General features: G+C 35.3%; 1 protein-coding gene across 2 annotated transcripts in view; it reads left to right on the top strand.

The window, feature by feature from the left end:
• Positions 1-16,263, top strand: part of LOC113114886 (replication protein A 70 kDa DNA-binding subunit-like) — a 30,470-nt gene extending 14,207 nt beyond the window's left edge. The window contains exons 14-17 of one of the 2 annotated variants that reach the window (XM_026281963.1): positions 3,713-3,889; positions 4,518-4,625; positions 4,911-4,997; positions 16,179-16,263. In XM_026281963.1, coding sequence (XP_026137748.1) covers positions 3,713-3,889; positions 4,518-4,625; positions 4,911-4,997; positions 16,179-16,205 — 399 coding nt within the window. In that variant the 3' untranslated portion in view covers positions 16,206-16,263. Of the gene's footprint in view, positions 1-3,712; positions 3,890-4,517; positions 4,626-4,910; positions 4,998-8,090; positions 8,742-16,178 lie in introns of those variants that run through there. The other variant, XM_026281961.1, reaches the window with a different exon arrangement.
• Positions 16,264-16,468: the final 205 nt, after the last annotated feature.

Here is a 16,468-nt window from a genome sequence, read left to right as displayed (position 1 = left end):
GATGAACTGATGATGAAAATAAGCCATAAATACTACTCTTTTTAGGAATTCATTGTCTTGTAGAGCATCACTTTATTAGGGGTTGTCATTGTCTGTTCATCTGATTAGCTGTAATAAGTCGGTCCTGCGTGACACGTGTTCTGAAACAAAAGACACAGGGATGCAGTCATTTAGCTACACTGTTACTTTTCTCTCTGCTCATTAATCACTCTATGTAATGCCCTTCCCATCTTCCCAAGGTGTGTGCTTAAGCATTACTCACATTCAGCACTGGAGATAGAGAATGGAGATTAGCAGGACTCCATTTACTAAGCCTAATAATTAAGAGATTATACTGCAGATATGCTGCATAATAAATCTGACCTTGTCTGCTGTCTATTTTTGGATTTTCTGGCGTATATGTAGGAGTAGGGTTGTCATGATGCCAGTGTTTTAATGGTTAAAACCAGTACCAGAGACTAGATTATATTAATTTGCAATTAAAGATGACAATTTCAATACCATAGCAAAATAATTTAAATATGAACAGAGTATGGCATGTGGCCTTCAAGTATTTCTAAATTAAATTGCCATATTGTTATAATTATGTTAATGCTTACCTTATTGTTTGTTATTGTAATGTAATTGTACTTTTTAAATAGTACATTTAATTTATTTACTTTTCTTGTTTGGTTAAAGAGGATTTATTAAAGCATGGTTATTTTTGGGGATAATATCAAAGACAAAATGAAAGCTAAATGTCCCAGAAAAAGAGAGAAATGACAAGCTTACCAGGTGTAGCACAATAAATGAAAAAGAGAGGGGCTACAGAATGATGCCACAATAACAAATGAGTATGTGAAATATGGGAGGAATGTTTTCACATAAGTTAGAAATCAGTTATTAAAGCAGAGAGAAAACAAGACTTTATTTTCTTCTCTGTATTATAAATTTCTGAAGAATGTGATTTAGACACTGGGTGTTGCGTGATACTGCTGTTGAACACTGCATCATCAGTCAAGTGTGGTTGCTAACCAAAATCGCAGCATGAAAGATATTATAATAGAGGAAGCATGTAGAATGAAATGGAATCTCACAGTCTGGTTGGGGCTTAACAACCCAGACTTTGTCTTCACCTGATCATGTACATTGATGAATAAGCTGTCTCCGAGTTATTGAGTTATTGTCCAGAATGCTACTGAATAGTGCATTGGTGGTGTTAAATTGGGAAAAAAGGTCTGACTGATGTGTTAGGGGTACTCTATGGACAACTGGCAAGAATGTTAACCCCATCAGAGTTTATTCTCTGATGAAATGTACTCATGCCCTCACACTGATGTCATCCTATCTGCTCTAATGGGACACAAGGTTAGGCTGCTAAAAGCTCAAAGCCAGTTGTATTTAATTAGCAACGCTCCTCGCAAAAAATGTTTGTGTCCTAGTTTTCTGTCCCATTTTACCAGGATTTAAATGTCCTGTCAAATTTATTGGAAGGGAATTTTAATATTGTTTTCTAGGCTTGGACATGTAAGGGATATTTCTGTAGTTAATGTAGAAATCTTATTCTTTTTTTATTATTATCAATTTTAAACTGATCTAATCAATAAGGAATTGTGCTTTTGGAAATCTTTTTAAAAATAATGTTTTAAAAATTCTTATCCGGTATGAAAAGCTTAAATCATTAAATCATTCAGGTTTGATTGAGTGAATGGTACTTCAGCATCTGCATTTTATCTGTCTGTGCTAAAAAAAAAAAAAAAAAAAAAAAAAATGAATGAAATAAGTGACTTTACTCTGACTCTCTTGAAAAAAATTGAAAATGTCAGCCATATTGATTGGTAACTAGAAAAATATACTGCTCTGCAGCCTCTGTGAGGACCCATTCATCTACCAAACAAATGTGACAATAATTACATAGATATTTACTGGATTAATTATTGTATTTTAGAGAAGTGGAAATGTTTAGAGGGTTTTTTTTTTTTGTCACTAAGTGAAATGACCATAATTTACGGGGATATTTCACTTATTGAATAGCAAGCCTTTTTTCTGTCTGCTTTCTGCCTTTGTCGTTCACATTTCCCGGGAGGCTTTTTATTTATTTGAAATGACACGGAATATCAATTCCAGCCCTTCGAGAAGTTAATTGGGGTCAAATTCTCAAAGCGAAACAACTGGGTGGTCAGCAGTAAACCTGTTAGAAGAGAAATCAATTACAGTGGTAACACGTTTTTGCCATTTGTTGTTGTTTTCATATCCCATTTCCTTAGAAAATATGGGGTTAAGACTTTGCTAGAGGCTCTGTATAGATTATGGTCCAAAGAGAGATGATAAATCCACTGCGAGCTGAATTCTCAGTCTTCAGAAAGGCAAAGTGCCCTTTTTTGCATTTCATTAAAGAGCGGTTTTACAGCATAAATATGAATAAGGCCCTGAGTTTCTGAGGAGTGCGAGTTTCTTAAACCCATTGTAGGTCATTGCAAAAGAATCTTAGTACTTTCATCAACACCATTATCACCAGGGTAAACGTGTGCTTGTGAGGGAAAAATTTGGTTTAACGTGTTTCTCCAGAGCCTTGTGAAGAGCAGTCATGCTCATGTCCAGCCACTGACCCCTTTTTCACCTTGTAATCCGCAATCTCCTGTGTCTGTCCTCCATCTTATTTCTTGATGTGTGATGTGTGTAAAACAATAATGTGCTCTTAGCTGACTCTTCAAGACTTTTTTTTTTATTTTTACCTCCTTTCTCTTCTCACCCTCAAACATGCAATTCTTCTGTCTGAACCCCCTCTTCCTTCTAGTTGAGGTATTTTTTCATAAAAAGGGGACATAGGACCTGAAAGTGCATTTTCAGAACACTGGTAAAAATAGTATTTAAGCTATCAGTCTGTTTTGGAATGTTTAGGACTAAATGTTGGTTTGTAAATGTATTTGTGACTTGTTTGACCCTTTTTTTCTTTTCTCGCATTAAGTTTGTTCAAGCTTAACCATTCAACCCTGTTATCAGTGCTGTTTAGATTTTTAAAAAAAATACAGATATTTAACATGCAAAAACAATTAACAAAAAAACTCTTTAAGCTGTTATGTTAGATAATGGTTTATTTGATATGATTCAGAGAGCAAAACATGATATCTGTGCCTCTAAGGCTTTCAGAAAAGTCATAGCAATACCAGAGAGTACCGTCTAAGCAGGAAGTGCCAACTGCACAAAATAATTCCTAGTATCGCTGTCTCCCTTTTCATCTCTAGCCCCACTGGCTGTGCACTTCCTGTCTTCCCATTGTCTCTTCTGCATACATTTAGCACAGAGCCTTTGACCTCCCCTCCAGGTGCTCTACGGCTGCTGTTTCCCTTCTGCCTTCAGCCCCTTTCAGAAGCCCTTTTAATGTTTATGCATATTCTCTGTTTTGCATATACTACTTTTAAATTAATATAGGCAAGTTTTTTGTTTTGCCTTTTCTGCTTGGCCCATTTTGCAGGCAGGTTGTATTTTTAAACTCTCTATATATCATGTTATATAAGTTCTGCAGCTACAATCTAATAAATTCAGGGATTTTATACCATAGAAGTGGTAGTTAGGATGTACAGTATCAGTCAAATGTTTGGAGACAACAACACCATCTTTATTGTTGTGTAAAATAGTAATAAACTGCTACTGTGTTTAATAGAATCAGGTTTATTTTGCAGAAACAGTACTAATGTCTCTTTGTATAAAATGTTCTTTCTTCTCTTCCCAGGCTGATTATTTCTCTTGCATCGCCACCATAGTCTACATCCGTAAAGAGAACTGCTTATATCAGGCCTGTCCTAGTAAAGACTGCAACAAGAAGGTGGTGGACCAGCAGAATGGCATGTACCGCTGTGAGAAATGCGACAAAGAGTTCCCTGACTTCAAATATCGTCTCATGTTCTCGGTAAGGGACTTGCCCTTGGCTCTCCTGCCCCTTCTGAAATACCACATCAAACTCCTCCAGTTAGTATTTTCTGGTTGTCCTAAAATAAATATCTCTGCCATCCCCATTTATGCTTTCTGAAAATAGTCATTTCTGAAATGACTTGGTAACAGTTTTAGTTGCTGTTTTCTTGCTCTAAAAGCATCGTTCATCTGAGGCCACTCTCTGTTTTGCAGGTTATCAGCTCAGACTGGTTTGTTAATTGTCCCTTTTTGTATTTAAAACTGCATCTGGAATTCCAGGACAGGATAGAAATAGGCAAATAAATCTTGCTGCTGGTCGGCAGCCAAAAATTTTGTAAAAATAGAAACTTACAACTCCATTTGGCTCCAGCATCCAGACATGTAGAAATGTCCATTTCTCTTGTTTTTCATCCCATCTACAGAGCACATCACTGTCTTCAACACTGGATCTTATGTGCATGGCCTCTCATTTTTTCCAAAATTTTTCCAAACCAAATTTTCCCCAATTTTTCCAAACCAAATTTTTCAATTCAGTCTAGCCTGTATCCTTTGGACGTGACTTCTAGCCAACTAGGAGTGAAGGGATTGTTTTGTGCTTTTTATGAATTGTCATTTCATTCTGACAGGCCAACATTGCTGATTTTGGAGACAACCAATGGGTGACTTGCTTTCAGGAGAGTGCCGAGACCCTCCTGGGCCAAAATGCAGGTTATCTCGGCCAACTCAAGGACTCCGTGAGTTTCTTCTTCCAGTCTGCTTCTCACTCATTCTTTTTTCTATGCTTTCCATCCGTGCGCTACATAAGTATGGCCTCAAGGATTGGCCAGCGTATTACAAAGACGTTTTGAGAAGCGGCACATTGTGTATGAATTGGAGTTCTTTCTGTGGTGTGTTTATGAAATAGGCTTTTAAGCCCAAGGATCTTACTCCAAGAGGTTGATTCAATCTCACATGGAGTTTTCTTTTTCAATGTGGTGTTTGTAATCCTCTTATGTTATTGTCTTGCCTTGCTTTTACAGAACGAACCTGCATTCGATGAGATCTTTCAGCATGCAAACTTCAACACTTTTGTCTTCCGGAACCGAGCGAAGCTGGAAACCTACAATGTAAGCTCATCAGAAAATATAGATTGGTTAGATTAGATTGATTTCTTAAGGATCATGTCACATGAAAACCTGCTGAAAATTGAGCTTTGCCATCACAGGAATAAGTTACATTTCAAAATGTAGCCTTGATAGAAAACAGTAATATTGTGGAATTCTAAATTAAAATAATTTGTATTTCTAGGCAATAAATGCAGCATTGATACTCATACTTTTTTTTGTTTGTTTCAAAGAGTAATGTACATAAATACATGCAAATTATTATAGACTAGGTGTAAAATGTAACCTGTTGCATACATACTATAACAAACTACTGCATCTCTCTCCACTAAAGGGGTCTTTGGCTTGAAAAATGTTGAAATGTTTCTTGTTAATTCCTAACAAATTTAGCTGAAATTGCTTACAAACCAGGGATGAAAGAATAATTTTCAAACTGTATATCACAATGTTTTTTGCACCTGTTCATGTGATTGAGGTTTATGGAAATGGGCACAGCATCTCTGGCCCCGCCTCCATCACCGTGCCGATGATAAAAAAAAAAATTGCTCTGCACCTTGTTCTTTCTCTGCATGACATGCTACATGAGAGCCGTGTGAGAACCACGTTGACAGATTAGCTGTGAATATTGAGGATGTTGTTGTTTCTGTGGACCTGAAGCAAAGAACACCACCTACTTCATTTGCCTTTCTCGAACACACCTGCTGACAAACGTAATGCAAAGTACACCATCTCAGCATTTTCTTTTATCCCCTTCTTTCTCCTTGTTACGAGTTGAGATTCATGTTACTTTCTCAAAATTCAAATTAACTTAAATTTGAGTCCATTTCATATTAGCTACATATAATTTATAGCTTTAAATTGGCTAGCTTATTTTTTTAATCGAGTTAGGCATAAAGCTGTGCTGCAGTCAATCTCTGTGTAATGTGATTTTATTATTCTGCAGGGAAATTAGTATGCATCTAAAATGCTGTATCAGTATCTGAATTCCCAGCCATCATATTGCTGGAGATCGTTATATTCCAAGTTTAGATAATGAAATCAGAATACAAGGCTACAGTCAGCACTGGGGAAGGTCACCTTTAACTTTGGTGTAGGAAAATATGGATCTTCTCAGGGTTAGTTTCTTCAGGTATAGACGTGAAGAGGAGACATTTGGAATAAACTATTCTGAGTTTTATTCAGTTGACTAAATGGGACCTTTACTTAAATATCAGACTAAATGGAGGCCATTTCGTACGATAAAGTCAAGTCATGATTGAATAAATACAACCAAGATTTGAAAGTATTGGGAAAAATAAATGTATGTAGAAACATACATAATTGGATCGTGTTTTAATAACTACTATAATTATTTAGATTAAACCAGTTGTCTGAACATCTTTGTGTAAAGACGTGGTGAATCCCGCGGGGGTGTGAAACTTTTCTACATGCATATGCAATTAGTGAAAGAGACCAGTGAACCCAAGCAAGACATAAGCAAGCTGCGGTAAGATGACGTTAAAAGAAGGTTTTCTTATTTCATAGTTATTAAATGTTAGCCAGATTGTATGCACTAATTTGCTTGATATTAGATTGCTAGATTAGATTACTGTTCATCTTTTTTTAGTACTGCTGTGTCTGTTTGTTAAAATATCTACAGGCTGTTTGGTAAGAATTTTTGAGGCTTTTGAATATATGTGATAGAACAGCATTTGTCATAAACCATTACAGGCAATGAACTTTTACTTTACAACACAGTCCAGTGCTCAGAGAGCAAAACTCAAGGGTTTGCAGGTTCGTCTCTGAGAAATATGCAGTCAGTGGTTTGAGGTTGAGGTGTATTTGGTTTAAGTTTGTTGCCATCAAGGATTCTAAAGGAAGATTAAATCTGCAAATGACTAATAGAAGAAATTTTGTGGAAGATTGTGTCTTTTGCCTATCATCTGCATGCATCTTTAAGATTGTGCTAGACCTAGTTCTGTGATGCCAAAACAACATAAAATCTTAAATGCTGCTTATGCTATTTCATTTCTTTTTTTTTTTCTGTACTGTGGGTCTTAATGGGAATTATTTTATTCAAGCTTATTAATGCATGGCAGATTTACATTTAATCTGCCCTTTGTCTCTGAGGCAATATCACATTAAAAGATATTTAATGCCTGCAGTTGTGGTTAAGAAGGTTTATTTAGGGGTCATAAGAAAATACTCAGCATTCATCTAAAAATGTGAATGTCTATTAACAGGTTATTCTTGGCTTGTACCTCTACACTACTTTTTTCCCCCTCCCAAGATCATTCCCTGTTTATACGTACTTCAGGATTATAACTCAAAATGCTTGCTGCTGATTTGTGCTTAAAAATAGGAACCGTTCATATTCAAACTAAAAATATTAATTCCCCTAGGAGACCTTACAATAGTGTTGTTTTTGGTGGCCTGTTTTAATTTTAGTTTTAGTCTAGTCTTTGTGTGAAGCTGTCATGTTATTTTATTTTTTTTATTCGTGTTAGTGACGTTCATACATAATTATATTATTGTTACCTTAATAGACTCAATACCTCCATTCCAGACACTGAAGATGCTCTGATTTGAATTTACATTTTACCAGCAAAACATGTTAGAATTATACACATCGGTCCCTTTCTCGGTGTCAGACTTAATTTAGTTTGTTGTCGTCTTTTTAAATAATGCAGAGTGGGCCTTGAGGAAGTGACTGCACAGTGCAGCCCCTGGAGTGAGACACAGGAAACCGAAATACTGCAAACTAATAATTATAATGCTACTAAACAAGACAAAATAACGTATAACATTTAGTTTTGTCTCGTTTTGGTCAATGAAAATGAAAAGACTTTTTAGCATAGTTTTTATTTTGTAAACCAAATTTAGTCTAATTTTTATTTGTCAACAATATTGCATTATGCACTTAATTATAGTAATCGTCACATGACCAGCATTTATGTTTCGTCTCGTTTTCTTTACGTGGTAAAGGTTCGTCGACGATGATATTTAGTCATAATTCTTGTTGTTGAAAGCAACACTATCTTACAACTACTTCTGGATGAGGATGAGTTGAAAAATTTGAGGACGTGGATGCAAATCCTTTTTGTTTTGTCTTCATAGGACGAATCTCGCATTAAAGTGACAGTGGTGGACGCCAAGCCAGTGGACCACAGAGAATACAGCAAACGGCTGATCATCAACATAAGGAAAATGGCTGCTCAGTAGAACAACTGACAGTGTTACACAGAACAAAACCCTACAAAGTCATTGTGTGGAACTTTTGAGTTACTTATGGTATCGTGCATACTAATTGTATAGCATCTCTAAAGTCTCTTTTTATGCTTTTTTTTAGTTTATTTTTTCCCCTCTGTTTTGTATTTCAGTCAGTAATTTCACAATACCTTTTTCAAAAACTCCAAGATCAGATTAGCTTGTGCTGCTGTCCCCAGGGTTGACTGATTGAAAAGGGCCTGGAGTTCTTTAGAAATTGCTGACGTATTTTGTGAAGTGAAGATTGTAGAAGAGACAAATTGAGAAAGAAATGGTCTTGGAGTTTGGAGAATTATAAATCAGTGCACATTCAGGGGTCTGCTGCTGTGATTTAGGTCGGCTAGAGAAAAGTACAACCCTCTGTCTGTAAGAATGCCTGGACCAAACCTGCAGAACATTTGATAATCCTGTTCACACTCTTGCTTACCAGGCACACACTGTATTTATATAGATATAACTGTATGTCTCCTATACAAATAATAAAGCTGTTTGTGTTCTCGAGTCAGTGTTTGTGGTTTTATCTTTTTGGTAACACTTTCTATGAAGCCTGTATTTATAATACATTATAAGGGTATTCTTAAAGCATTATAATGACTGCATAATGCATCGTAATAAAACTTATGTTGTATCTCATTAATATTCATAAGAACAGTTTTAATTATTATAAAATGTACTTATTTGTGGTTCTAGCTTATCTCGCATATCTTGCCATTTTTCTGATGCTTCTTAAAGCAGTAAAAAAAAAACACTTAAGTAGTAGTAATAATAATATTTAGCTTTTCTTTCATAAGGTCACATAACCGATCATATTAATGTGTAATGACACATTTTCTTTGAACTATTTTTATTGTAATATCAATTTAATTATTTTGATGGTACCCTTTAGACAGCTGTTGATAAGTAACTCTGCAACTTCATATCAGCCAGCGGTCACTGGAGTATTAGTATGTCTGCTACTGTAAATAAGTCCTAACACTTTATTTTGATGGTCAACCAACAGATAAACTGACATACTGTAAGTGTCTTTGGAAGTACATCAGCTTATTCTACCATATTAGATTCTACTATTTTTGAGCATAGTAATACTGTAATAAGAGTTAGTTGGCATGTAGTTGCAAAGTCGCTTATAGTCAATTGATTAAGGGGACCATCAAAATAAAATGTAACCATATAAAATATTGCATTTTTTTTTTCCAGTTGGAGTATTAAGCTCACATCAATTAATAAACAGCGCAACAGGAAACACTCTAAAAACACTCAACATCTAACCACTCACAAGCTGTAGTAAAATACTGTGCAGATCTTAAATAATGTCATGATACAGTCCATTATACTGTAAATGAAGTAGATTCAATATGGTGTTCATTGAGTGTTATAAATAATCATACTCTTAAACTTATAACCACATATACATAAGTATTATGATGTACTATAATTGTTGTTAGGATTATTCATGAGTTGATAACATACGTTTTTTATAATGCTTTATCCATTCGTTATAATGCCTTAAGAATACCCTTATAATGTATTATAAATACGGGCTTCATGGAAAGTGTAACCATTTTTTTCCTGCTTCATAATATAAGTATTAACAAACACCATGTTAAATGCACCATAATAGTGCCTTTTGCTGTAAAATGCTCACTTTTAATAATAAATTGCCTGGATATTGTGAATAAATTAAATGCTAAACATTCTCATTTAAAGGGGTCATATGATATTGCTTAAAAGCACATTGTTTTGTGTATTTGGTGTAATGAAATATGTTTATGCGGTCTAAGGTTAAAAAACATTTTCCACATAATGTACATTATTGTTTCACTATGCCCCGCCTTCTGAAACCCGTCATTTTTACAAAGCTCATCGGTCTGAAAAGCAAGGTGTGCTCTTATTGGCCAGCTATCCAGTGCGTTGTGATTGGCCGAATACCTCAAGTGTCTGACAGAAATGTTTCGCCCTTTGTTCACCATACTGTTATTCGTGTCCCGGTCAGAACAGTGGCGCAACATGACAAAACCAATAAAACCCATTACAAATAAGCCATTTGTTGCATCCACTGGGTACATAATTATGGATTATAATGACTGTATTTATAAGCATTGCATTGCATCATGCCTCGTAAACATAAAACCATGTCTTAAGTGTTGTAAATACAACTTAACCACTGATTTCTAATTGTGTCCTTTTCGAAGAACAAACAAAGTAGCTTCACTTTTACAATGAAACACAGCATCTGTCTCCACAACATGGCAGCAGCAACAATACTACAGCTTTTTTTTGAGTGAACATTTGGGTGGCGTTATGCAAATCTTCCCACATGGTGATGTAGACATGTGGGGGCGTGTTTAACTAAGGCGTTTTAGGAGGGCGTGGTTGACTCGTAACTTTTATAAAGAATATCTCTTTGGGTTTTGCAACTTTACAGGCTCTTATGTATTCACGAACAGCTTGTAACACTTCAAAGAAAAAGGAAAACTTGAAATCACATCATATGACCCCTTTAAGATTATTAGTATTATTATTTTTACTTCGTGTTCCACCAGTGTTCAGTGTCACTTTTAAAACAATTACTACAACAATTAGTTTATGATGAGAAATTATGTTTGGGGTTAAATGTAAATTTGCTAAACTACATACCCAATTGTTTTAACCGAATCAAGACAGAACTGGGGGGTATTCCAGAAAGCAGGTTATGTGACATATCCGGGTATGTTTAAGAGTAAGTAAGCGGATAACCTCAACTTTGGGTTCCAAAAACAGAGGTAACTTTCAGGGTATGTTAGTAGTCATAGCAACTCACTCTCTAAACTTAACCTGCTCCGGAGCAGGTTATGTTCCAGGGTTAGTTCACTACAGCGAGCCTTCAATGGGGTGACAGATTATTATATAATATTACAATATGTAATATAGCCTATTTTATATATATATATATATATATATATATATATATATATATATATATATATATATATACACACACACATTAAAAAATTAAAAAATCCCTTTTTAAGTGTTTTTCCCTACCGTTTAATTTGAAGTGTATCGTTTAAGATGCAGACCTTCTATATAACACTAACTTATAAAGTGATGCCTTCTGAGTATGGCTACTATTCACCTGGACTGTGTTAAGTTCTATTTGAAGATTGTGTGTCTTGGCGAATCTCTTGAAGTCTGGTTCTCTGTGTTTTCAGAGGGGAGCAGCAGTGAGAATGTTGTTGTTCTTCTCTCCCATTACGTCTGCCGAATACTAAAATACATCTCTATAAAGTACCCAGTCCCCTTAATACCTATCCCTGTCTGATAACAGCCTCCTCTGGTGAAATCCCCCAGCAGCAAACACACAACACGACATAAACACAGTTCTAGCGCACTGTTCACATCAGAGGTGCTTTGTTGTGCGTGAAGGCCAAACAGCCTGTTTTCCTTTTATTCTTTTTTTTTTCGTCATCCCACATTGGCACATCCTTATTTTCTTCCTCCCGGGCTGCTGTGAATTGTAGTTTTGAGTGGCATTATTCTAGTTGATTAATTTGACTGTTATTACCAACGGCGCTGACCTACGTGCTCTGCGTGAGCTTTAGCACTGGAACACTAACGTTAGTCAATGCGATTTAAGGTCATAAAATCAGAGACATTTGAGTAAAAAAAAAAAAAAGCCATATATAAAGTTGGACTGGCGTGAAAGTGCTTCTATAGTGTCATTTGCTGGGTCATATAAATGTGCATTAGTCTTTGCGTGGAAAAGCGACATAATGAGCTGTATGTATTTTGTCTAAGCCTCAGGGCAAGTCTAAGCTTGGGATGGAGGCGGGCGTGCACGGTGCAAGTTTGTGCCCCTGGCTATTTTAAGAACAACATTAACATTTGGTTTAATATTTCTTTTTTTATGTGATATATCGACCTCACTTTAGTCAATATTGTGAATATTGCCATGTTTTAGGAGCTGTGTATATTCGGTTCAAATCCCACGGGTGAGCCTACTACTAAACTTGCGTTTCTTCACATAATAAGTTAAGAATTCAATTCCCAGTTGTGTTTATACCTGCAAGGCTCACACAAACTTTGCTTTATCATTGTCAGTATAACTTACATACCTTAGTGATATACTATTAATTATGTATTGCCATTGTAGGAACAAGTAAGATCATTGTGTTTTTATTGACTCAAATTAGGCTATGAACTTAGCATTAAAATTAATATAAACATAAATATGTATAAACATCTTATTTGTCTTCAATTGAGGTGTGGATTATAAATATATATTTTAAATCTTAAACAGTATTTCAAATCTTAAACAGTTCTTGTATAATGACAATTTAAATACAAAGTAAATCACACACACACACACACACACACACACAAAACAGCTACGCACATTAGTACCACAATATAAAAATATGCAACATCAAAACTTTTAATTAAATTAACAAATAAAATAAAATAAAATGAATATACTGAAATAAAAGCATAATTATTATTTTACATTAATCTTCATGCCTCTACATTATATTTTAACATTTCTGATTGGGCTAAAATCACTAAAGGAAGGCTCATTATGAAAATATAAAACAGTAACAGAATTATTAATGAATTAATGAACAAAGTGATTATTTAAAAGTACATTTAAACTCAAGTAATAATAACGATAAAAACGTTTATAACATAAACTCTACATGAGAACATTTCTGGGCTCATGTTGATTTTGCATCTCTTGCCTTTTTGCATTATATTGCGTCATTATTTGTTCTGCTATTTTTGTGTTCACTTGTGACATCTCATTATGAAGCCGAACAGATAAAGGATTTGTCAACTGCACTTACCAGAATCTAAACATCCTGAAAAGTGTTATAAATCCATTGAAGTGATAACAACTGAGAAGAGAGTGGCAGAGAAGTTTCTGCAGGAGGATTATCTCAGACGCCTTGGAGAGAGATGCACTTTGCTATTACTCAGACTCCGAAAGGGCTCTTGGCAGGTCTCAGAGCAGTAGATAAAGGCAGATGTGTGTGGTAATGAAGATGCCGGTTTGCCTGGTTGCTTCCCTGGAGCTCGTCCTGCGAGGGAGTTGCATTTTGCATTGCGCTGAGGCCTTCTGCCCTGATTAAGACCTCAAACGGTGATTTGGCTCAGGGGAGCGATGAAGATTATCTTTTAGGCTCGCACTGGTCTATCCCTGCTTATTGTGACAAGGCTGAGAAGACCAGATAGAGTGCAAAGTACTGTCATTCTTTCAAATGAACTTAATGCATACACCTTCTGCACCAAACTTTGACCTTAACTGTAAAGGGCATTTTGAGAATTCAACTTATAGCATCTTTTCCACTTGCCTTCCTCTAAAGCTGAATTTTGTGAGGGGTATTTTATAAAATAAAATACTTTTTATTTTATCATTTTTAACTTTGCATTTTTAACGCTTATTTTAATGTTTTTATTTTAATTACTTTTTTTTTAATAATAAAAAAAAGTTTTTATATTTTCTTCTTTTTATCTAGCTGAAAACTGAAACTGGCTTCCATATATATATATATATATATATATATATATATATATATATATATATATATATATATATATATATATAATTTTATTAATATTTTATTCTGACATCAGTTTAGTGCCACTAGTGACATTTGTTCTTATATTTTATTTTATTATTTTTTTCTCTTTTACTTCTGTCTAGCTGAAAACTGAAACTGACTTCCCTTTAGTATTTTATTTTATTTTAAACATTTAAATTACATTTTGGTCATATTTTAAGTAGCTGAAAACTAAAACATGCATCCAAAATTTAGTGACACTAATGGAATTTCTTTTTCTTTTTTCTTTTAAGGTGAAAAGGTATTCCATAATTTCATGCCACGAGAAGCATTTAATTTCTTTCCTTTTTATTTTTCACTTTAAGATGAAACTGGCCTCGATCGTTTGGTGCCACTTTTAGCATTTTCTATTTTATATCATTTTGTTCTATTTTATTTTATAATATGTTTTACTCTGAGATGGATTCTAGCTTCCAACGTTAGGTTCCACCAGTGGCCTAGAACTAATGCATATCACGCAGGGGTTTTGGAAGTGGTTGCCTCGGTCTAAAATGTTTGCGTGTTCATGTGATCTGATTTTTAAACAGATTGTAAATCAGTAGTACTGATGATGGCAGCATGTTGGAGACAAATGCAGAGATAGCCTTCAGATGGGAGAACATAATTGTAATGGATGGAGAGGGGAACAGTATGTGGGCGTCTCACTTAAGATTCATGGGCCTGCCGCAGATGCGGAGGCTTGGAGAAGAGAAAACAAAGAGATAGAGAAAGCGAGTGTCAGTAAAACTTAACCAGCAGACCTTCTAACCTGAGCAGGGCTTGAGATGTTCATCAGCATAACACTGGTGTCGGAGTAAGTTATATTGTCCTGCCCTTTCAAATAAATTTAACAAATTCCACAGACAATTATGCGGTTGTCAGGTGCAATGCGGATACTTTTCATAATTGTTGAGATAAAAAGAAAGCAGGCTGTGTATTCGGCGAAAAAGTGGTTGAGATTGAATTTGTAGATACAAATGACTTTGTGACTCCTCTCCTGTTCTCCTCTGTAATTGGATTAGGCTCTAGATAGTGTTTTTGTTTTCTATTGTCAGACGCCAGATTACTAAGATGTCTTCCTTCATGCCAATAAATAATACATTTTGGCAGCAAAAGGGGTGAGTGTTATTTCCCTGCACAGCATCTATATCTGTCAGACAGGAGCTTTTTTACTCCAAATGTGGATCATTCCTTTTTATTCAGCTTCAGTCTGTAAATCCTTGTACATGTACATGACTGGGAAAATGAATAGAATATCCTTCCCATCGCGACGACCCTTGTGACAATCATTTGAAAGTGGATGGAATTGTGTAGCAACATAAAAGACGCAAAATCGTTCCAGTATTCACTTTCAAACAGATGGTTTCAACCATTTGCTTGCACTAAAGACTGAAAATCATTCACACTTTTTAAAAAAGTAATTTATTCCTGTGATGGCAAAGCTGAGTTTTCAGCAGCCCTTACTTTTATTGTTACCAGTGTTGAAAACAACGAATCTGATGACAGCATGTATTTAAAATATATTTTGTAACATTAGAAATGTCTTTTATGTCAGTTTTAATAAACGTTAACAAATGCATTCTTGCAGAAAGATGCATACACACACACACACACACAAACGTTTGGTTTTGTGAAAAGTGGGGACATCCCATAGCTGTAATGGTTTTTATAATGTAGAAACTGAATATTCTATCACCCTACACCAACCCTAACCCTCACAGGAAACTTTGTGCATTTTTACTTTCTCAAAAAAAAAACTCATTCTGTATGATTTATAAGCGTTTTGAAAAATGGGGACATGGGTTATGTCCTCATAACCCACCCTCTCCTTGTAATACCTGTGTCATACCCATGTCATTATACAAAGTTGTGTCCTGATGTGTCACAAAAACATGCCCACACACACACACACACACACACATATATATGTGTGTGTGTGTGTGTGTGTGTGCACACTCTTGCATGACTATTAGCACGCATATATCAGTGTAATGTATGGATGAGCAGAGTGCAGTGAGCAGTTTAAAGTGTGCCACTGTAATGAATGAATATTTAATATCCGCTAAATGGTTACAGAATTATGTGACAGGACCGAGTTTGAGTTATGAGATGAGTCCAAGACTGATCATTTTTGTTCTGGTCCTCCAGCACTAGAACATGTGACTCAAATTGCAATTCAGTTAACGGAGCTAAATCGCAATGTCCTGAACAGAGATAAATAGACACTGGCAGCAGTTTATAAGATGGAAACTAATAGAGCCATTATGATGAAATTCCATATCTTGTTGTTATTTATTGTGTCTGGAGAACGTAGACTGATTTCCTCAAAATGTGTTTGTCAAGAGGTTTTGTTTCTTTGCAGGAAGCAGGTGAAAGGTTTGGGAAGTGAGATTGCAGATGCACAATAAATCTTGAAAGAAACATAATACAAAGGCAGAACATCAAAGGTGCGTCACGTCACTGGCACATCTACATACTCCTAACTTTGAAGTCACATAGCCCAACTTTTGATAATCTTTGAAAATCCTTTGATATTTCTAGATACTTCTTATGTACAGATATTGTAGATGATGTCTGTTTAGATTTTATTTGAGGTATAGAGTTTTTTTTTTTTCATCGATGTTGAATGAAAGATAATATTCTGGTACAAGA

This window comes from Carassius auratus, chromosome 15 (genome assembly GCF_003368295.1).
Source record: "Carassius auratus strain Wakin chromosome 15, ASM336829v1, whole genome shotgun sequence".
Lineage (NCBI taxonomy): Eukaryota > Metazoa > Chordata > Actinopteri > Cypriniformes > Cyprinidae > Carassius > Carassius auratus.
The sequence above is the reverse complement of the archived record's forward strand: the minus strand, read 5'-3'. Positions and strand labels throughout refer to the sequence as shown.